Source organism: Schistocerca americana, chromosome X (genome assembly GCF_021461395.2).
Source record: "Schistocerca americana isolate TAMUIC-IGC-003095 chromosome X, iqSchAmer2.1, whole genome shotgun sequence".
Lineage (NCBI taxonomy): Eukaryota > Metazoa > Arthropoda > Insecta > Orthoptera > Acrididae > Schistocerca > Schistocerca americana.
The window spans coordinates 850,819,390-850,843,174 of NC_060130.1; the positions used below are offsets into that span (position 1 = coordinate 850,819,390).

At 42.7% G+C, this 23,785-nt stretch overlaps 1 protein-coding gene across 4 annotated transcripts in view; it reads left to right on the forward strand.

Annotated features, from left to right (window-relative positions):
- Positions 1 to 23,785, forward strand: part of LOC124555302 (exocyst complex component 1) — a 277,770-nt gene that overhangs the window by 197,474 nt on the left and 56,511 nt on the right. For all 4 annotated transcript variants that reach the window (XR_006968531.1, XM_047129176.1, XM_047129177.1 and 1 more), the window contains 2 exons: positions 7,585 to 7,787; positions 22,228 to 22,438. Coding sequence is in view for 3 of the 4 variants with exons in the window: in XM_047129176.1 (XP_046985132.1) it covers positions 7,585 to 7,787; positions 22,228 to 22,438 (414 nt within the window). In the remaining variant the exon portion in view is untranslated. The remainder of the gene's footprint in view (positions 1 to 7,584; positions 7,788 to 22,227; positions 22,439 to 23,785) is intronic.

Genomic DNA, 23,785 nt, shown 5'->3' on the forward strand with positions numbered 1-23,785 from the left:
GCAGCACACTGATAGATAATTTTTTATAGACCAAGATAAATTTAGTAAAATACAAACTTTTTCTTTTAAGAATCATCTACCTGATCATGATGCATAGCTAGTTATGGTATATGATATAGCTCCATACAGTAATGTAAAACAGTCCTCCAAAAGTAGTGTGTTCAGTTAACAATTTTACAATTGCAAATTTTAGGGAAAGCTTGCAACAGTTAGACTGGGATGAGGTGTACAGGGAACCTGATGCTAATTTAAAATTTAACCTATTTCAAGATACCTTTGTGAGTATATTTGTCAACAGTTTCCTTAAGAAAACAGTGAAACATAATTGTAATAAACCCTCTAAAAAGCAATGTCTTACTAAAGGGATAAAAATATCTTTTACATAGAAAAAGGAAATGAATCTTATAGCTAGGAGGAGTAATTATCCAGAAACAGTCAAACATTATAAAAACTAGTGCACTGTATTAAGAAAAGTCCAGAAGTGTGTACATTATGCCTGTGATTAGCACCTCTGATAACAAAATTAAAAGAATTTGGAATATTGTTAAAAGAGAAGCAGTGCAACTGAGAGCATGGGAAGACTGTATGTCTATCATTTTCAATGAGAAGTTTCTTGATAGAGAGTCAGAAGTAGAAAATATTTTTAATAATCATTTTTTAAGTGTTGTAGAGAAAATAGGATCCAGCTATTCATTAGAAAATGCGAGGCTGTGTATGGAAGAGGCAATACCTATGCAATTTGATAAAATTGAAATTCAACCTACCACTCCTACTGAAATTAGTAAAATAATAAATTCACTCAAAAGTAAAAGCTCACATGGAATTGATGTCATTTCCAACAGAGTACTAAAAGCTTCCTCCCAACAGATGAGTAGGAGTCTCAGCCACATATGTATTAGCTCACTGAAACAGGGTATTTTTGCAGATAGAATGAAATATGCTATTTTTAAACCATTGCATCAAAAAGGGGATAGGTCTGATGCTAACAACTACCACCAATCTCAATTCTGACAGCTTTATTCAAAAAACTTGAAAAAGGAATGTATTCAAGAATAGCTTCACATATTTGTAAAAATGAAGTACTAACAAAATGTCAGTTTGATTTTGTGAAAGGCTTTTCAACAGATATACTGTATTTGCTTTCACTGATCAAATATTATATGCTGTGAGTAACCAAAGCTCATTCATTGGAATATTTTGTGATCCCTCAAAGGCTTTTGACTGTGTCAGTCATGCAATTCTTCTAGATAATATTAAGTATTGTTGTGTGAGTGGGACAGTGCACAAATAGTTTAGTTAATATTTAACTGGAAGAATACAGAAGGTTGAAATTAACAGTACAGATAGTCCGCAAAAATCAGCAGAGACCTCTAACTGGGGATAAATAAAGAATGGTGTTCCACAGCGTTCATGGGACCCGTATCGTTCTTAATGTACAGGGTGTACATAAAGTCCAGGAACATTTTCAATTATTTATTGCACAAGAACCAAACATTGTACAGATATCACACATTTCACAGTAGCTTCTCAGTATATATACTCTCTTATGAAATTTGTTATTAACAACCAAACCCAATTCAAAAGTAATAGCAGTGTGCATAACTACAATACTAGGAGAAAGGACTATCTTCACTATTCAAGATTAAATCTAACTTTGGCACAGAAAGGGGTGAATTATACTGGCACTAAAGTCTTTGGTCACTTACCAAATAGTATCAAAAGTCTGACAGATAACCAACAAGTATTTAAGAAGAAATTAAAAGAATTTCTGAATGACAACTCCTTCTACTCCATAGAGGAATTTTTAGATATAAATTAAGGAAAAAAAAAAAAAAATAAAAAATAAAGAAAAACAAAAAAACACAAAAAAATAAAGTTGTTATATTAACTTAAGTATGTTGTTAAATTAACCTAATTATGTCATGTATTGGAAAATTCGACTCGTTCCACATCATTACGAAATATCGTATTCATGATCCATGGAACTAGTATTAATCTAATCTAATCTAACATACGTCATTCTGAATAGAAACCCTGAAAGTTCCAACCCCCCCCCCCCCCCCCCCATGTATACCGCCACAATTTAGTTTGGTAATTTGCCCATAGTCAGCAGTAGTCACAAACATGGCGAGTTCAGGTGCGGAACGAGCTTTCTGTGTGTTGGAGTTCGACAAAAACAAGTGTGCTAAAGCTGTGTAACGGGTGTTTAGAACCAAGTGCGGTAAGAAGCCACTAACAGCGAAGGACTTTTACCAGTGGCACAACAAGTTCATTACGATGAGTTGCTTGTGCCCATCAAAGAGAAGTGGATGTCCCAGTTTGAGTGAAGTGATTGTGGAGTGCATACGAGAGACATTCATAAGGAGTCCAAAGAAATCAGTGAGTCATGCATCCTGCAATCTCAAACTGGCTCCATACCGCCTCTACCACATGATGTTGCAGAGCTCCGGGAGAGAATACAGGAAGCGACTGCCACAGTCGATGATGCCATGCTGGGATGGGTATGGCAAGAATTCGATTACCATATTGACATCTGCCGGGTCACTCATGGTTCTCATATCGAATGTTTTTATAAAATACTTTCGAAGTTTCTCTTCAAAATGTAATATGTATGGCATCTGTACAACGTTTAGCTCTTGTGCAATAAATAATTGAAAGTGTTCCTGGACATTATGTACACCCTGTATGTTAATGACTTGCCACTCTGTATTCATGAAGATGTAAAGATAGTCATTTTTGCTGATGATACAAGTATAGTAATCACAACCAACAAACAAGAATTAGCCAAGGAAATTGTAAACAATGTCTTTCAAAAAATTATTAACTGATTCTCTACTTCAACATCTACATTTATACTCCACAAGCCATCCAACGGCACTTTACGTGCCACTGTCATTACCTCCCTTTCCTGTTCAAGTCGCGTATGGGTCGCGTGAAGAACATCTGCTGGAAAGGCTCCGTGCGTGCTCGAATCTCTCTAATTTTACATTCGTGATCTCCTCGGGAGGTATAAGTAGGGGGAACCAATATATTCGATACCTTATCCAGAAACGCACCCTCTCGAAACCTGGACAGCAAGCTACACCGCGATGCAGAGCACCTCTCTTGCAGAGTCTGCCACTTGAGTTTGCTAAACATCTCCGTAACGCTATCACGCTTACCAAATAACCCTGTGACGAAACGCACCGCTCTTCTTTGGATCTTCTCTATCTCCTCTGTCAACCCGACCTTGTATGGATCCCACACTGATGATCAATACTCAAGTATAGGTTGAACGAGTGTTTTGTAAGCCACCTCCTTTGTTGATGGACTACATTTTCTAAGGACTCTCCCAATGAATCTCAACCTGGCACCCGCCTTACAAACAATTAATTTTATATGAGCATTCCACTTCAAATCGTTCTTATGCATACTCCCAGATATTTTACAGAACTAACTGCTGCCAGTGTTTGTTCTGCTATCATATAATCATACAATAAAGGATCCTTCTTTCTATGTATTCGCAATACATTACATTTGTCTATGTTAAGGGTCAGTTGCCACTCCCTGCACCACGTGCCCATCCACTGCAGATCTTCCTGCATTTTGCTGCAATTTTCTAATGCTGCAACTTCTCTGTATACTACAGCATCATCCGCGAAAAGCCGCATCGAACTTCCGACACTATCTACTAGGACATTTACATATATTTTGAAAAGCAATGGTCCCATGACACTCCCTTGTGGCACGCCAGAGGTCACTTTAACGTCTGTAGGTGTCTCTCCATTGATAACAACATGCTGTGTTTTGTTTGCTAAAAACTCTTCAATCCAGCCACACAGCTGATCTGATATTCCGTAGGCTCTTACTTTGTTTATCAGGTGACAGTGTGGAACTGTATCGAACGCCTTCCAGAAGTCAAGGAAAATGGCATCTACCTGGGAGCCTGTATCTAATATTTTCTGGGTCTCATGAACAAATAAAGCGAGTTGGGTCTCACATGATCGCTGTACTTTTGCTAAACAGATAAACCTTCCTTCCTTTTTTTATATTCCTGTTTACTTCCATATTGAGGGATGCTGCAACGGCCTTAAGATCACTGATTCCTTGTTCTGCACTTACAGAGTCGAAAAGTTCGGGTCTGTTTGCTAGCAGTAGGTCCAAGATGTTATCCCCATGAATCGAATGGATTCTCACTAAATTTTGAGAAAATGCAGTATGTACAATTCTGTACAGTAAATGGCATAACACCACTGATAAATATAGGCTTTGAACAGAAGTCTGTTACTAAGGCTGAATATTCAAAATTTCTGGGTGTGTGCATTGTTGAGAAATTGCATTGGAAGAAACACATTGACGATCTGCTGAAACGGTTAGGTTGAGCTGCTTATGTTATAAGGTTATAGCAAATTTTGGTAAATTAGCCTGTTACACCTATTTCCCTTCACTGCTTTCATATGGCATCATGTTTTGGGGTAACTCATCACTAAGAGAAAAAGTATTCGTGGCACAAAAGCGTGTAATCAGAATAATAGTTGGAGCCCACTAAAGATCACTTTGCAGACATTTATTTTAGGAACTCGGGATATTCACAGTCCCTTCACAATAAATACATTCACTTATGAAATTTGTTATTAATAACCCATCCCAATTCAAAAATAGTCGCAAAGTGCATAACTACAACACTAGAAGAAAGGATGATCTTCACTATTCTGGGTTAAATCTGACTGTGGCACAGGAACTGGTGAATTATGCTGCCACAAAAATCTTTGGTCATTTGACAAATAGCATTAAAAGTCTGATAGATAGCCAACCAACATTTAAAAACAAATTAAAAGAATTTCTGGATCACAACTCCTCCTACTCAATAGATGAATGTTTAGTGACTATAGTTTCTACTTTGTATATAAACAAGATGCATATTTTGAAGTTTGGTCTGAAATGCAAAGAAATTAAAACCTTAAAAATCTGTTGTGTAATATTTTCAGTACTAGTGTATATGTTTTGTTTTTAACTCACTGGGTAAGCTGTTGAATAATCCAACTGTTGTATATGAAACACTTTCCTGATACAATACTGTTATACACTGAGACATGTGGATATTGCTGATGTTTCTTGTGTTGTGGCTATGGATATGTTTATTTTGTTGTAAATATCCAGTGCTGTTTAAAAGATACTAATTTCCAAACAGAATACACTCATATATGTAACGGCTGCTAATGTGGTGTACACTCACTCTTTGAGATATTCAGATGTGTTTTGCTCACTATTTAAAGAGTGCATGTTGTAATACTTCCTGTCTCTTATAATCATTTCCTCAAGATAGGGCCAAGGCAACTGAAGTTTTATGTTGTATGACCTGCTCTTCATAAGCATATACAAGTACTACTAATAACTGTAGTTGTTAATAAAAATAAAATATACATGCTGTAGTTGATTCATTGGGCTAGCAGAAAACAAACTCACTCTTGTTAGGTTCATTTCATTTCATTTAGTTGATCCATTTGATTCATTACATATTTAAGTAGTATGGAATATAGGACAAGTCAAATTTGAGAAAAGAAGAAGTGGGCAGGAGAGAGAGAGAGAGAGAGAGAGAGAGAGAGAGAGAGAGGAATAATTCAATTGTTATGTGTGAAACACTTTCCTGGTACAATACTGTTATACACTGAGACATATGGATATTGCTCATGTTTCTTGTGTTGTGACTGTGGATATGCTTATTTTTTTGTAAATATCCAGTGCTGTTTAAAAGATACTCATTTCCAAACAGAATACACTCATATATGTAAATGCATGGGTGGGTCATTATTTTCATTTGTATGAAGTGTGGTCTACGTGTTTCCGGTTTTTTTTTTTTTTTTTTTTTTTTTTTTTTTTTTTTTTTTCCCTTGTTTGGCATGTAACACTTGCATGTCTTTGTTTCAACTACTTTTTGTGTTATTAATTTTTTCCAAGGACATTCAAATGTAGGGGACTGATGTCCTCAGATGTTAACTCCCATAGTGCTTAGAGCCATTCAGATGTAGAATGCGGGTGGTATTGCCATTCTACTGCAAATATGCCTGTTATTCAGTACGCATTTGTAAATGCATGCATTATAAAACCTATAGTAGGTTTTAAAGTGTAAAATTAACACTTATTTTAACGGTATAGAAGAGGGTAATATATATTAAGCTTTATTTCAGTGCAGAGGAAACTGAAACTAGTAAACCTGAGTTGTGTTTGAGTGTACTATGCTTGATGCTTTTACTTTCATGATTTAGAGTTTCTCGGAAGGTGGATGTAAACCTTTTTTCAGTATGCTCAGGTAACTAAACTCAGGACACGGAATCTTCCAAAACTTTTATGATGATTAAAAAGCCCTTATTGCAGACAAAGATGTGGGAGGGGGAGTGGAAGATAGGAAGAATGCCATGGGACATCCACACAAATGTACTGTGCTGCTAATAAAACAATTCAAAGTCAGTTACAACTATGGAGCTTCAGTTAAGCGAAGTACTGTGCTGTAGCCACTATCCTGTTGGTGGCAATCCCACAACATTTGTGTTGGGCTCAGTGGATTTTATAAGAAATCAGATGAGCCAATGATTAGTTAAAGCTGTGAGTTGGTCCATAACACAAATACTCAGTTGTTAACATTTTTTGTGTAAGGCAGGTTTGTAGCTGTGAGGGTTGGTCTAACACCGTTTGCTATGTTCACTGAAATAAAAATATTGTTTGGATACATAAGTTGGAATGGCATTTTATTTCTTCAGCCTCTGTTAAAACAATAATGAATGAATAACTTTCAGTTTGTTCTCTTTTTTCTTGTCTTTTGTTTCATTTAGGGACTTCGCAAAGGAAACATTCTGAAGCACATACTTAATGACTGTCTTTGTTATTATTAGCCATAATTAATGTACTGATGTCTGTTCTGTGTTTATGTGATACTGAAAGTTCTGGATGGAGTACTAATAATAGAAGGAATAAAGGTAACGATTCACCACAGAATTTGGTTATTAAGTGCTTAACATGTGCGTAAACAAGATTTAAAATCAAATCTAGGGCGTATTCTAGTCTGTTCTTATGCCACAGTTGTTACCATAAGGAAGGATAGGAACACAGCAATCAGTCACAATTCCATTGTTTTTTTTTTATATCCAGATTTCATCTATAAATAGCCATCTTAAGTGGATCTGAGTGAGCTATAATCAGATAAACTCCTAGCAGTACATGTCTCCATATGATTTTATTGGTGTATAGGCAGAAGGAAACTCAATGCCTTGTCATGTTGCATTGGTCATACCCCTGTGGAAGACACAGGTGCAAGACCTGTCTTATGCACTCACCCAGCATATCCTGTTCTAGCCTCGTCAGAGGGATATCCCACCCTATCAGATGTAGGACTGCCTGTGAAAGTACTCATTTCATATACGAACTCTGTTGTATCTTTTGCACAGCCTCTTATGGGGGCATGACCACCTTCTCTCTCTCTCTCTCTCTCTCTCTCTCTCTCTCTCTGTGTGTGTGTGTGTGTGTGTGTGTGTGTGTGTGTGTGTGTGTGTGTGTGTTTTTACAGACTGAAGGAAAATTTACCTTGAAGTTTTCTTTTTTTCTCTCCAGAACACCCAGACAACTTTGGATGGTCTTGGACTGGACACTAAAAATGACATGGATAGTTCTCCTCAGGTCCCTGGCGCTTTGCCCCTGAAAAAGATGGAAAAACAGATAAATGAAGAAGTTCGACGTATGATGGGAGACCTGTTTAACTGTCTTGAACCAGAACTTATGAACTTCATCTCATATTATGAAAAAATTGACAGCTTGTGAGTATAGAACTTGATGTGCAATGATAAACGTGACTGTGTGTGTGTGTGTGTGTGTGTGTGTGTGTGTGTGTGTGTGTGTGTGCGTGTGTGTGTGTGTGTGTCTATTTTTTGATCCAGCTTATTGTTAAATGGACTTCAAAGTAAACACAGGAATCGGGCAGCGGTTCAAAGAAGCATGAATGGGTGATATACATTGATGTATTGAAAACACTCAGTGTATAGTACCATTGCATCAAATTAACCAATCTGTTATTTGCACTTTGATGTATACAATGCATCAATGTATTTTTATCTGATGCATCAACTGTGCAAACATACGTTCTTATTTGTTTTATTACCTTTAATCATTTCATCACCTGAGAGGGCACAACACATCTCACAGACATTCATTCATTTCATGAAGTGGAACTTAATCATCACTTCAACTGATTAATTCATAGCCAAAGAGAATGTGATGACTGTTGTTACTGACAGTGCAGCCAGTGTGCTTAAAGCAGCAGAATTAGTGTTCAGACAAATCAGACACATTCCATGTTTTGCATGTAACTTGAATTTGATTGCTGAGGGTGTAATGGCATGCACTTAGTGCCAAACATTATTTCTAAAATAAAAGGAATATTAACTTGAGTTAAACAGAGTTGCACTGCAAGTGATGAATTGCACAGAGTTTCCACTGCTGAAACAAAACTAATACAGAGTGCCCACTCACTGGAACAATATTTGGTATATGGTGCAAAGATTTACAGTGTTATAAACGATATTATTTTTGGTCACACCAGTGCCACTTTAATGCTCAGTGGATCAGAAATACTCATTTGTCATCAGAGATCCAAGTACTACAACCTTTCGATGTGGATACAACAGAAACTTCTGGCAACAAGTATTGCACATCAATGCATGCTTTCGAAAATTACTTCAGCTGCCATTGAAGAAAATCAGCCAAAGGAGGTTCTTAATGAAGTAACCAGAAGAAATGGGTTCCATAGAATTTGTAACCGTTCTTGCCATTGCAAGTGTTTTAGACACCCCCCTCCCATTTCAAAAGAATGCACTTCAACAGTGCAATAGCTGTGTGAATGCTGTAGCAAAAATTAGAGATTTCATGAAGATTGATTTGCATCAAAATGAAGATATTGAATCTAACTCTGAAAAGTCTGATAAAAATTAAGAGATCTTTCCATTATGGATGGACTATCATAGAATAATTCTTCAAAATAGGAGGAATAATTCTGAAGATAGTATTCCTTATGAACTTTCAAATCCATTGGCAATTAGGAAATATCATAAAATAAAATCACCTTTAAAAATTTGACAGATTGTTTTCACAAGTGGTGCAAATTTTGGATCAATGACAAAATTGATTGAAAGGTGAAATCAAGAAAAATATTGTTTTGAATAGCATAGAAAAAATATAGTGGGAGTTTTGAAAAACTGTATTTTTGGTATAACTGTCTTTTTAATTTGTAATAAAAGCTTTTGGGCATTATGAAGGTATTTGTTTTCTTTTAGTTTGTGGCATGTCTAATTGATGTCCAGATGTAAAATTGATGTATTGAAAAAAAAAAAAAAAATTATGTAATTTTTTTAAAATATCCATTTGTAGTTCAAATTAGTTTTGTTGATAGCTAATTAATTTTTCATATTTTGAAGGTGGGAGACCTTGCAATTTTTATGGGATTCATAAGATTTCTTAAAATTTTAATATGAATCTTGAACAAATTTGAGCACACATTTTTATGTATTTTATGCATTTATCTTCAAGTAATATTGGCAGCTCTGGTTCAAGAGAGTTGGTTCTTTGTATATTCAGTTTTAATAATCCTTGAGGGGCAGTCAGTGAGATTTTTAAATGTCTACTAAGTTACTTTCAGATGTTATGTACGGTGTGTTGTGTTACAGGTTCAAAGAATTGGGTGCAGTCATGTCGCAAGTAACGACGTGACATTTGCCATTGACTGTACTATTTATTACAATTTCCACAATTGCAGTTTTGAATTTTCAGTCATTTTCAAGTGGTTGAACTGCAGTTGGTAATCACCAAAGTTAGATTTCCACAAGCAAAAAGCATGTGTGTTTCACAGTACAGAAAGCTGGCTGAAGCCAGAGATAAATTCTGCCGAGATTTTTACAGAAGCACAGACGGTGTTTAGAAAGGATAGATTGCATGCAATGGGTGGTGGTGTGTTTGTCGCTGTTAGTAGTCGTTTATCCTGTAGTGAAGTAGAAGTGGTTAGTTCCTGTGAATTATTATGGGTGGAGGTTACACTCAACAACTGAGCTAGGTTAATAGTTGGCTCCTTTTACTGACCTCCCGACTCAGCAGCATTAGTGGCAGAACAACTGAGAGAAAATTTGGAATACATTTCACATACATTTTCTCAGCATGTTATAGTCTTAGGTGGAGATTTCAATTTACCAGATATAGACTGGGACACTCAGATGTTTAGGACTGGTGGTAGGGACAGAGCATCAAGTGACATTATACTGAGTGCACTATCCGAAAATTACCTCGAGCAATTAAACAGAGAACCGACTCGTGGAGATAACATCTTGGACCTACTGATAACAAACAGACACGAACTTTTCGACTCTGTAAGTGCAGAACGGGGAATCAGTGATCATAAGGCCGTTGCAGCATCCCTGAATATAGAAGTTAATAGGAATATGAAAAAAGGAAGGAAGGTTTATCTGCTTAGCAAGATTAATGGAAGGCAGATTTCAGACTACCTAACAGATCAAAATGAAAATTTCTGTTCTGACACTGACAATGTTGAGTGTTTATGGAAAAAGTTCAAGGCAATTGTAAAATGCGTTTTAGACAGGTACGTGCTGAGTAAAACTGTGAAGGATGGGAAGAACCCACCGTGGTTCAACAACAAAGTTAGGAAACTACTGCGAAAGCAAAGACAGCTTCACTCCAAGTTTAAACGAAGCTAAACCTCTCAGACAAACAGAAGCTAAACCACGTCAAAGTTAGCGTAAGGAGGGCTATGCGTGAAGTGTTCAGTGAATTCGAAAGTAAAATTCTATGTACCGACTTGACACAAAATCCTAGGAAGTTCTGGTCTTGCGTTAAATCAGTAAGTGGCTCGAAACAGCGTATCCAGACACTCCGGGATGATGATGGCATTGAAACAGAGGATGACATGCGTAAAGCTGAAATACTAAACACCTTTTTCCAAAGCTGTTTCACAGAGAAAGACCGCACTGCAGTTCCTTCTCTAAATCCTCGCATGAACGAAAAAATGGCTGACATCGAAATAAGTGTCCAAGGAATAGAAAAGCAACTGAAATCACTTAACAGAGGAAAGTCCACTGGACCTGACGGGATACCAATTTGATTCTACACAGAGTACGCGAAAGAACTTGCCCCCCTTCTAACAGCCGTGTACCACAAGTCTCTAGAGCAACGGAAGGTTCCAAATGATTTGAAAAGAGTGCAGGTAGTTCCAGTTTTCAAGAAGGGTCGTCGAGCAGATGCGCAAAACCATAGACCTATATCTCTGACGTCAATCTGTTGTAGAATTATAGAACATGTTTTTTGCTCGAGTATCATGTCGTTTTTGGAAACCCAGAATCTACTCTGTAGGAATCAACATGGATTCAGGAAACAGTGATCGTGTGAGACCCAACTCGCTTTATTTGTTCATGAAACCCAGAAAATATTAGATACAGGCTCCCAGGTAGATGCTATTTTCCTTGACTTCCGGAAGGCGTTTGATACAGTTCCGCACTGTCACCTGATAAACAAAGTAAGAGCCTACGGAATATCAGACCAGCTGTGTGGCTGGATTTAAGAGTTTTTAGCAAACAAAACACAGCATGTTGTTATCAATGGAGAGACGTCTACAGACATTAAGGTAACCTCTGGCATGCTACAGGGGAGTGTTATGGGACCATTGCTTTTCACAATATATATAAATGACCTAGTAAATAGTGTCGGAAGTTCCATGTGGCTTTTCGCGGATGATGATGTAGTATACATTAGAAAATTGTAGCGAAATGCAGGAAGATCTGCAGCGGATAGGCACTTGGTGCAAGGAGTGGCAACTGACCCTTAACATAGATAAATGTAATGTATTGCGAGTACATAGAAAGAAGGATCCTAGCGGAACAAACACTGGTAGCAGTTACTTCTGTAAAATATCTGGGAGTATGCGTGTGGAATGATTTGAAGTGGAATGATCATATAAAATTAATTGTTGGTAAGGCGGCTACCAGGTTGAGATTCATTGGGAGAGTCCTTAGAAAATGTAGTCCATCAACAAAGGAGGTGGCTTACAAAACACTCGTTCAACCTATACTTGAGTATTGATCATCAGTGTGGGACCCGTATCAGATCGGGTTGACAGAGGAGATAGAGAAGATCCAAAGAAGAGCGGTGCGTTTCGTCACAGGGTTATTTGGTAACCGTGATAGCGTTACGGAAATGTTTAGCAAACTCAAGTGGCAGACTCTGCAAGAGAGGCGCTCTGCATCGCGTTGTAGCTTGCTGTCCAGGTTTCGAGAGGGTGCGTTTCTGGATGAGGTATCGAATATATTGCTCCCCCCTACTTATACCTCCCGAGGAGATCACAAATGTAAAATTAGAGAGATTCAAGCGCACATGGAGGCTTTCAGACAGTCGTTCTTCCCGCGAACCATACGCAACTGGAACAGAAAAGGGAGGTAATGACAGTGGCACGTAAAGTGTGGACACCGTTGGGTGGCTTGCGGAGTATAAATGTAGATGTAGATTTAGATGTACTTCCATAAAATAATCAAGACGGATAATTGACAAAAATTACTTACACACTGTAGACACAGTTGCCAACATTAGGAAAATAAGTAAGTGAGCCTATGTGGCTCATGTCACATACACTATCTGTATAGGATAAAAATGCATCATCTCATATGAGAACATGGCTTGAAAAAGCTAAATAAAGTACTCATTGCATTACCTGTATGTAATAGATGGAAATAAATATGGCGAAACTGGAGTCAGAGTTTCTACACGTGCCAGTAACGTGCACTGTACTGGTCAAAAACAGGCAGGAAGCAGCTTCAGTGTATTTACATCACTTCCGAACACTGTATGATGTAAATGTATTCCTGGGAAGGTATCTATGAAAGGAAATGGAGGCCAAGTTGGAGGTAAGGAATTCCTGGATGATAACCATGGTATGTTTTGGTTGGAGTGTGGAATGTTTTCTCTGGTATTTCAGCCCAACAAATTTGAATGCCCACTGGAAAAAATGGACTTAGACGGTCAATAGGCAGTTTCAGTACCTGTGAAGCACTGCAGTTGCCCACATAGCACTAACGCTAATTGCTCACATGAATGCTTCAGCTGGTATGTCTCGTCATGGCCGAGATAAATACAGCTGCACAGCCAGCAATTAATCAGTGTGGTATTCACCTGTGTTGTGTATAGTTGCCATCATACCTGTCGATTTTCTCATCACAGTATCGCATGGTATTGATTTCTTGCTTGGTCTTGCTTTAGAATCTGTTTGCTTGTCATTATCTTGTCTGTCTCATGTTATCCACATGAACATCTTGCCTATGAGACTTTCTGATGACCTACTCAAGTCCTTTCCAACTTCGGTCTTAAATTAGTTCTTCCCACATCGCCAGAGATTCTCCCACCTTGTGGCTCCCACAGTCACGGTTGGTTCAGTGTTGGATTTTGGATGGAGTGATTGGTGGCAAAAAGAGGAGGAGGAGGAGGAGGAGAAGAAGGGGGGGGGGGGGAGAGAGAGAGAGAGAGAGAGAGAGAGAGAGAGAGAGAGAGAGAGAGAGAGAGAGAGAGAGAGAGCGCATGATTAATCTTGAGGCCTTTGGATAGGACTGATATTTACAATCATAGTTGTAGGTAATAGAATTAAGAGTGAATTAGGCATGTTCTGCAATGTCAATATGGAAATGACTATTCTATTTCTGATTGAAGTGTGATAATCATGCCCTTCAGAGATGCACAGAAAAAATGACGGTAACAAAAAATGTAAAATATTATTTTTATCAATTGCTTTTGGTGTTACTTCTGTGGCTGCAGGAGTTATGTAAAAAAAGGAAACAAACTGCCTTCAGTCAAAAATTTTGATTTTATTTCAGCACATGATGCATTTCAAGCCCTGGGGGCATCTTCAGATGCTTGATCAGTTTATACCATTTTTTGACTTCGTGTTAATACTGGTCCTGTTAATACTCACCAGTCCCCAGCTCAGGAAACTTGGTTTTGCTAAACCCAGTACTCATTTTGGTATGACCCGGGATGCACATGTGGCTTATTGAATGCTACTGTAGCACCAAGCATTATCCCCCAATGATTCACACAATAAAATTAAATGTATATGGGTAATAATCAAAAGATAAACTATGAAATCAGGCATGTGGAGTGTGCAGAATTTATTGGTTCAAATGGCTCTGAGCTCTGTGGGACTTAACTTCTGAGGTCATCAGTCCCATAGAACTTAGAACTACTTAAACTTAACTAACCTAAGGACATCACACACATCCATACGCCCCCTGCGGGTTCGGGGGAAGAACAGGCCCGCGGTATTCCTGCCTGTCGTAAGAGGCGACTAAAAGGAGTCTCAAACGTTTCGGCCTTCTGTGATGGTCCCCTCTTGGGTTTGACCTCCTTTTTTCTTCCAAATTTCCGTCGTCAGTGCGTGCCATTTGGGGAAGGACACCTTACGTGGTGTTTTTCTATTGGTCCATCATGCTCCACCATCTTGCATGTTACCTATTGTCGTGTGGGGGGGGGGGGGGGGGGGAGTACGCCCAACATCTTCTGGGTTGTCTCCTTCTCGCCTTGTGCGCACTCTTCTTCTTAGCGCCTACGACAACTGTGGACCCTTTCAACACCTAAAATCCAGCACGGTAGCCAGTCCGTTGTGGTGGGGTCGTCATGTACCCTCTTGGTGGTAGCCCCCTGACCACGCAGGGATCGCACTACAGATGCCAGAGCTGTTTCCTCCCCATGCATGCCAAGGAGTATGTGCCCATCTTGTCTGGGGCACGGGGACTCCAGGCAACGGGATATCGGCCAGGTACCCGTTGCTTTGGCTGGGTGGCGCCCTTGGGGAGAGCCCTCGTTCGGAGTAGGTGGCATCTGGGCGGATGTGGCGCAATGAAGCGCAATAAATCACACCAAGCTGGTGGTCGCACGGCCACCAGCGTCTCTAAGCGTGGTAGAGTCGACTTTGATGCTGCACAATATGACCCTCAGTCGTTCCCCTCGTTGGCTGCGCCATGGGAGGGACGCCGATCTAGTGCCAAGCGGGAGCCTTACGTACCACAATACCTTGTCTGCAGCAGGACTGATGGTGACTCCTTTCTTATGACGAAGCCTCTGTTTTTTGTGCAACACCTGGAGGATAAGTTTGGGGAAGTGGCGGGGTTGTCTAAAATGAGGAATGGGTCCATCCTCCTCAAGACGTCCTCCCCAGCCCAGTCACGAGCGTTGCTCTTGTGCGATAAGCTGGGTGACGTCCCTGTTACCGTCACTCCCCACAGTAGCTTAAATATGGTCCAGGGGATTATTTATCATCGTGACCTCTTGTTACAATCCGATGACGAGCTGAGAGCCGACTTGGAACGACGTGGCGTCCATTTTGTCCGTCGTGTGCATAGAGGGCCCAAGGCTAACAGGGTGGCCACCGGTGCCTTTATCTTGGCCTTCGAGGGTGATGTCTTGCCCGAGAAGGTCAAGGTAATGGTTTACCGTTGCGACGTGAAGCCATACGTCCCTCCCCCGATGCGGTGCTTCCAGTGCTGGAAGTTTGGGCATATGTCCTCCCGTTGCCCTTCCAGCGCTACATGTCGAGATTGCGGACGCCCCTCTCATCCCGATTCTCCATGTGCGCCCCCGCCTGTATGTGTCAACTGTGGGGAGCACCACTCTCCATGCTCGCCGGATTGCCCCGTTCTTCATAAGGAGCGGAAGATGACGGAATGTAAGACCCTGGACCGGCTTACTTATCGAGAGGCAAAACTGAAATATGAAAGGTTGTATCCTGCTTCTCTTCGACCATCTTATGCTGCAGCCACGTTATCGTCGCCCACGCGAGCGACGGTTGTCGCCTCATCTGTGCCGCCTTCAGTGGGCCCTCGGGGCCGTGTATCTCTGTCTGCCCCCCTCGTGCCTGGGGGCAAGCCTTCCTCTGTTGCCCCCTTAGCGGTTGGGGGCAAACCCTCTTCTGTCGCTCCCCCCAAGCTTACTTCGGGAGTGACATCTGCTCCACAACCGGGAGGCTCGATTCCTCCCCCTCCTTCTCCGGCGGCGTTGCCTCCGCCGGTTCCTCTCTCGCGGAAGGGGTCCCTCGGGGCTCTCCCTTCCTCCGTTTCTTCTCCTTCCCAGCCAGATGTCAGCCAGTGGCTGAAGGTTCCGCCACCTGCTGGTCGTAGGGCTTCTGCGTCGTCGTCAGCCTCCGACGCTCCTTCAGAGAAGCTCTCCCAGCCCTCTCACCCTGAGGGCAGACGCGAGAAGAAGGAACGGAATGTGTCCAAGAAGAAGGACGTTCCGGCGGTTTCAGCACCGCCTGCTGTCCATAGTCCTGGCTCCGGGGATGAGGTGGAGATCCTCGCCTCTGCCGCGGATCTCGCCCTCACGGAACCCTTGGGGGCCTCTCCTATGGACTCAGCTGACTCTCCCCCGGTGGCGGCAGTTGGCTCTGAAGTGCTGTCTGCCTCTTAGTCGCAGTCACGCCCTCCCAGTCCCTTCCTGCTTCCATTCTCCAATGGAACTGCGGCGGTTATTTCCGCCACCTGCCTGAGCTCCGAATGCTTCTGCGTGATTCCCCTGTTCTCTGCATTGCTGTGCAGGAAACCTGGTTTCCTGCACTGCGGACCCCCGCTCTTCGCGGTTATCGGGGATACTATAAGAACCGTGCTGCCTGTCAACGAGCGTCAGGTGGGGTTTGCCTCTTTGTTCACCACTCTGTCTGTAGCTCGCCAGTACCCCTTCAGACGCCTTTAGAGGCAGTTGCTGCCAGGGTTGAGCTCTCGCCGGCTATTACTATTTGCTCTGTTTACATTCCTCCAGATGGGGAGCTCCCCCGACATGTCTTGGCTGCGCTGCTGGCTCAACTCCCGCCACCGTTGCTGCTTCTGGGCGATTTCAATGCCAATAACCCTCTATGGGGTGGGACTGTCTCAGATGACCGCGGTCGGGCCGTGGAGCATTTGTTGGCTCAGCTCGACCTTAGCCTCTTAAACACCGGTGCTCCCACGCATTTCAGTGTGGCCCATGGCTCGTTCTCGGCCATAGATCTCTCTATTTGCAGCCCCGGACTTGTCCCATCCCTCCACTGGAGAGTGCATCCTGACCTGTGTGGTAGTGACCATTTTCCCATCTATTTGTCTCTACCCCAGTGTCATTCTTCTGGGCGCCTGCCCCGCTGGGCTCTCCGCAGGGCTGACTGGCCAGCTTTTACTTCCGCTGCAACCATTGAGTCTCCCCCACAGGGTGACATTGACGAGGTGGTCCGTGTTTTCACCACGTCCATCATTTCAGCGGCCGAGGCTTCCATCCCCCGTTCTTCTGGCCTCCCTCGGAGGAAGGCTGTCCCCTGGTGGTCGCCGGAGATTGCTGAGGCTATTCGCGACCGTAGGCGGGCTCTCCAGCGTCATAGGCGGCACCCGTCTCTGGAGACCCTCATCGCCTTTAAAAGGCTCCGTGCCTTCGCCCGTCGTCTTATTGCACGGCGTAAGCAGGAGTGCTGGGAGAGGTACGTCTCATCCCTGGGCTCCCGTGTCTCCCCCTTGCTCGTGTGGTCCCGGATCCGGCGGATTTATGGATCCCAGACCCCTATGGGTGTCCCTGGGCTCTCCTTGGACGGCGCTGTCTGCACGGACGCTGCCGCCATTGCTGAACGGCTAGCCGCGCACTTTGCTCAGAGCTCTGCGACTGCAACTTATCCCCCCGCCTTTCGCTCTCTAAAGGAGCGAGCCGAGCGGACGCCGTTCTCATTCCACACGCGTCATTCTGAACAATACAACGCTCCTTTCAGCGAGAGGGAATTCCTTGCTGCCCTCGCCGAGTGCCCTGATACAGCACCAGGACCGGACTGCATCCACGCACAGATGCTGAAGCATCTCTCCAGGGACTGCCAGAGACACATTCTCGCGATATTTAATCGCATTTGGAGCGAAGGCGTGTTCCCGTCGCAATGGCGGGAGGGTGTTATTGTCCCCATCTTGAAACCTGGTGCGGACCCACTGGCGGTGGACAGCTATCGTCCCATTACCCTCACCAACGTTTTGTGCAAATTGCTCGAACGTATGGTGGGGCGGCGTTTGTGTTGGGTCCTTGAGTCGCGCGGTCTCCTCACTCCATCCCAGGGTGGCTTCCGTCGGGGCCGGTCTGCAGTGGACAATTTCGTGCGGCTGGAATCTGCTGTCCGTACGGCTTTTGCCCGACGTCAGCATCTTGTTGCTGTATTTTTCGATCTGCGGAAGGCGTATGACACCACATGGAGGCATCACATCCTCGCCACGTTGCATGGGTGGGGTCTTCGTGGTCGGCTCCCGGCTTTTCTTCAAAGCTTTTTATTGCGCCGCTCTTTCCGGGTGCAAGTCGGTGCCACCTCTAGTTCCTCTTATATACAGGAAAATGGGGTCCCGCAGGGCTCGGTGTTGAGCGTCTCCTTATTTTTAGTGGCCATTAATGGTTTGGATGCAGCAGTGGGGTCGTCGGTGTCTCCTTCTTTGTATGCCGACGACTTCTGCATCTCATTTAGCTCCACGACTACGGGAGTCGCCGAACGCAGGCTGCAAGTCGCCGTTTGCAAGGCAGCATCATGGGCTCTGACTCATGGTTTTCAGTTCTCTGCTGCCAAGACTCGGGTTATGCACTTCTGCAGGCGTCGGACGGTCCACCCTCATCCTGAACTTTACCTCGACGGCCACCTGCTTGAAGTGGTGGACACTTGCCGCTTCTTGGGACTCGTGTTTGATGCCCGGCTCACATGGGTTCCTCATATTACTCAGCTGAAGCAAAAATGCTGGCGGCACCTCAACGCCCTCCGCTGCCTTAGCCACACGTCTTGGGGTGCGGATCGCTGCACGCTGCTGCGATTGTACAGAGCCCTTGTGCAGTCTCGGCTTGATTATGGGAGCCTGGCCTATGGGTCTGCATCACCCTCAGTGTTGAAGTTGTTAGACCCCATACACCACTGTGGGGTCAGGCTTGCAACTGGCGCTTTTCGTACGAGCCCCATGGATAGTCTACTGGTGGAGGCCGGGGTTCCCCCGCTGCGGATTCGCCGCCATCGACTGCTCGCCGACTATGCTGTCCACATGCATTGCTCGCCAGGCCATCCCAATCGTCGCCTGCTTTTCCCTGCCATGGTCTTCCATCTGCCCGAACGGCGACCTAGGTCCGGGCTTTCCGTCGCTGTCCGCGTTCAGTCCCTGCTGTCGGAATTGGGTTCATTCCCTCTTCCGCCTCCCTTCCGGGTCCGTGCACCTACGCCTCCCTGGTGTTTGTCCCGGCCGTCCGTCCGTCTGGACTTGGCACAGGGACCCAAGGACTCGGTTCCGCCTGTGGCCCTCCGTCGCCATTTTCTTGCTCTCCTCGCCTCATTTTCGGACTGTGAGACTGTCTACACTGATGGTTCCCTGGTTGATGGTCGCACTGCCTACTCTTTTGCTCATGCTGCTCATGTTGAGCAGCGCTCCTTGCCGGCTGGCTGCAGTATTTTTACTGCAGAGCTGGTGGCCATATTGCGCGCTCTTGAGCATATGCGTTTCTGCTCAGGTAGGTCCGTCGTGATCTGCAGTGACTCCCTGAGCAGCCTTCAGGCCATCGACCGCTGCTATCCCTCCTCTCCTCTGGTGTCCTCCATTCAGGAGACTGTTTCCGCCATTGCCCGTTCTGGTCGTTCGGTGGTCTTGGTTTGGACGCCCGGTCATGTTGGCATCCCAGGGAACGAACGTGTAGACAGGCTGGCCAAGGGGGCGATCGACGCCCCGGCTTTGGAGGTCGGCCTTACGGCTCGCGACCAGCAGCTGGTGTTGCGCCGTAAGCTGATTGGGATGTGGGCTGCTGAGTGGCGTGGCATGACAGCCCCGAATAAACTGCGGGCTGTCAAGGGGACGACCGATGTGTGGCGTTCCTCCCTGCGGGCTTCTCGCAGGGACTCGGTAGTCCTGTGTCGGCTGCGCATCGGCCATACATACCTGACGCACGGCCATCTGTTGCGTCAGGAGGATCCCCCCTTGTGTCGGTGTGGGTCCCGGCTGACGGTCGGCCACATTTTGCTGGAGTGTCCTCGACTGCGCACACTCCGGCAATCTTTTAATCTCCCGGGCACTTTGGCTTTGGTTTTATCCGACGATGCCTCCATGGCTGACAATGTTTTACATTTTATCCGTAGTAGTCGTTTTTATGGTTCGATTTAGGGAGGTCCTGCGCCTTTCCCTTTCTGTGTCTTTTGTCCTTGTGTCTGTTGCTGTTCTGGTGTGCCGTCAGATGGTTGACTCTTTCCCTTTTTTTCTCATGGTCAGTCAACCAGTCTCCGGCCATCCTCCTTTCTTCTGTTTCTTTCTGTCTGGTGTTCCTCTGTCCTGTTCTTGTCTGTAGTGTTTCTTGCTGCATTTGTGTTCTTTTAGCGCCTGGGGGGACGTCTCCTCCCCCTTTGGTTTTTATCTGCTCCGTAGATTTTCGGCTCGCCTGATTTTCGAATGGGGGACTGATGACCTTCGCTGTTTAGTCCCCCTTAAACATCCCAACAACCACCACAACCACCACCACATCCATACCCGAGGAAGGATTCGAACCTGTGACCGTAGCGGTCGCACAGTGCCAGACTGTAGCGCCTACAACCGCTCGGCCATCCCAGCCGGCAGAATTTATTATTAACAAAAACAGCCAAATATTAAATAATAGCTGTCAGGAAATCAAAATATTTAAAAATCACTTCCTTGAAGTAGTTCAAAAGATTGACATGGATAGTGCAAATGCTAAAGCTTGATAATATCGCATGTGTTGGATAACAAGTTGTGGTCAATAAAAGGGAATGCAAGACTGTGGTGCTGCTACTTCTGAGCAATTGAAAGTGATGAAGTCTACTTAACATGTCTTCGAATAGGCCACAGCCCTCTGATACATAGCTTCAGTCTTAGACGTAAAGACTTGAACATTTTGTGATTCTTGTGGCATACCAATTACAGTATGCTACTTTTTAACTGAGTGTATTTCATATCATTGCTAAAGATGAGATGAATGTGGCCTGTGTTTTAAGATCCTGTGTTGTGGCTGACGTACCTAAACTGTCAGGTAGGAGATTTTATGTGTGCAGAGTGTAGTTCACTCATTGAATTACTATGGAAGTGATTGGCTAAACACCATTTCCTGGCCTGGTGTTTCATGTCTTTTCAAGCCTGGAAGTTGTATTTTACTAGTTCATCATATGACATAGTGTGTGTTAACTGTCTTTGGTTTAGTTCACTTGAGTGTGATTGTGTGTACAAATTTTTGAGAGAGCAAATGTGACATTGCCTAGCTTTTGGCATGTCAGTATTTTATGAGGGCATAGATGCAGTGATGTTAAGCAGTGTAAGCAAAGAATTTCTGTAACTGCCATATACTATGTTCATGCACAATAATAGCTAACCATTCCTCTTAACCACTGCAAATTCAATGAAAGATTTTCCAGGTACACATCAACCAGTAATGGTAATTAAGGTTGTGAGAGAAAATTGTGACCACATTTTATTTTCTCCTTTTACACTCACAGAGATTTATTTTTCATTGTAATTGAATTTCAGAAACTGTATCAGTAACCAAATGTTCTAAAATGAAATCCATCATTAATATTAATTCTTTTGCTGTTCGTTTCTGCATCACTTCAAACCAACTTGATCCATTATGACATCAAAATTTAAATTTTGGAAGAGAGCATTAAAAAAAAAAAAATTAGTTTGTTGTGATAACTAGCACTCTGACTGATTACAGACTGGGAAACATTTCTGTGACACACAAACAAAATGGCAGAAGGTGAGATCCAACTTCAAACTCATTAGTGGATGCTTTCATATACTGCACTAATTCGTGTTTATAATTGCTTTGTAGTAATCAAATCTTGCACAGTGTATTGATGTTCTATATTCTGTTAAATATGTGTAAAACAACATAAGCAATGTGGAAGAGACATATTTAAGCCAAAACTAGGTAGCAGGATTGATTATAATGTCAAAATTCATTAGGAAAAAATTTATCCTCATATGTAACGTGTGTTTTTATTTGTTTTACTTTTGTCGAAGAAGAAGAAGAAGAAGAAGAAGAAGAACAACAACAACAACAACAAGAAACATGAACACAAACTGTGTGGTTGTCTATGAAATAGCTAGGGAAAATAAAATATGAAGATTTTTCTGTATTATGTTTCTTGCAAGTTACTTGTATGTCTAATAAGTTTCTAGTTCATGAGCAATTGTTATTTCATTTCAGCTACTGTATGTATGTATTGGTACGTCTAAGTCAGCATGTGATGTCCGCCCAAGACACCGGATCGTTTCTTAGTATGACTTTTGCATCAGCTTTGGTTCAAGTGAAAAGAAGCTTTGATCGTTTTATGATGGCACAGTTGAAATCTATAGAGGAAGCACGTGTAAACCGTAAAAGCAAATGTGGGATTTTGCCATATGTAGATAACTTTGAGGTAATGATTTAGTACTATCAGTTTATTTGTATTTGTGATCTTTTGGTCATTTTAGCTTAGATTTGCTATTTATAGAATAATGCTGAAGGTACAAAATCTTGAGAACAAAGTATAATGAAAGCATTATGTAACACATAATCATCAACGGTTAATGTGGCAGTTAAGTGGATCTGTTGTATATATATGTCTCTACCACAAGAATGTGCAACTGTTCTGATTAGAACAAGTGTATTGCTATCAGTACTTTCAATTTGTGAGCTGTGTTTAAACCATACAGTTAACATGCATATGAACTGGAGACAAATGTTCCTATCTTTTTTATCTTAAAGACAGAATTTTTCATTATTCTGGAAGATGTTCCTCTGGCTAAGCATTGAAAAATGTTCTTTGTGCTTGGTGGGGCAATGGACTGTTTTGTATTGTTTTCAAGAATTGCTTGGTAGGAAATTTCATGAAAATTGGATAGTGCACACAGAAGTCCATTTCTACACTATTATGATCTTCAAATTTAAGCTCCCTTTTGTCTCATTCCTCCTGCTACAAAAGCATCTACACACTCGTTAAGTAGTTTATGAGAATGCAAGTAAACAGAATCATTCAAATCGGGTGATATTTCTATGGTTAGACTTCCCATCATTGTAAAGGCACTAAATTGCAGCATGATTTGCTTGTACTCTATAGTATAAATCTCTGGTACACAGGCTGTGGACACCAGTGTGATCTGTCAACTAGAGGTAATGCTACTGATATGTTGTCAATAATTAGCACTATAGTTGGAGCCATGGACAATGGTGGTCGAGTTTAGGCTTGTTGTGCGCACCTACGTCACGCACACTCCAACAGCCAATGAGCATTCAGTAGTGTTCTGAGCACTCTGCTCTCAATGCCGTAGCTAATGCAAGCATTAAATGTGCTCATAGCAAGTTGTTTAGTGAATTTCTATTTGATTTGTTGCAAGTTGTCGTCGCTGATAGTGGCGGTAAGTGATAAATTCTGCAGAAACAAGTGAGAGACATAATTCGCTGGATACATGCTTCCTTCAAGCAGAAAGCACATGCATACATGTACTGGAACTGTTGCTTGGAATCATCAACAATGCTATTCCTGTCTGTGCCTCGACATGTGTGAACCGCCATTATTCGTGGATCGGACTATAATAGATTAAAACTGAAGATTTCTAAGACCATTTCAGCATTTTCGTAGTATTGGTTAAACAATGTCACTTGATTTGGAAATTCATTGTTACTGCTTCTCAGTCATTAAAATATGAATGTTTGTGGTCAGGTACACCAATAAACTGCGTCTTGATGGTTGGTGATTGATCTCACTGAAAAATCTACAGGTGAC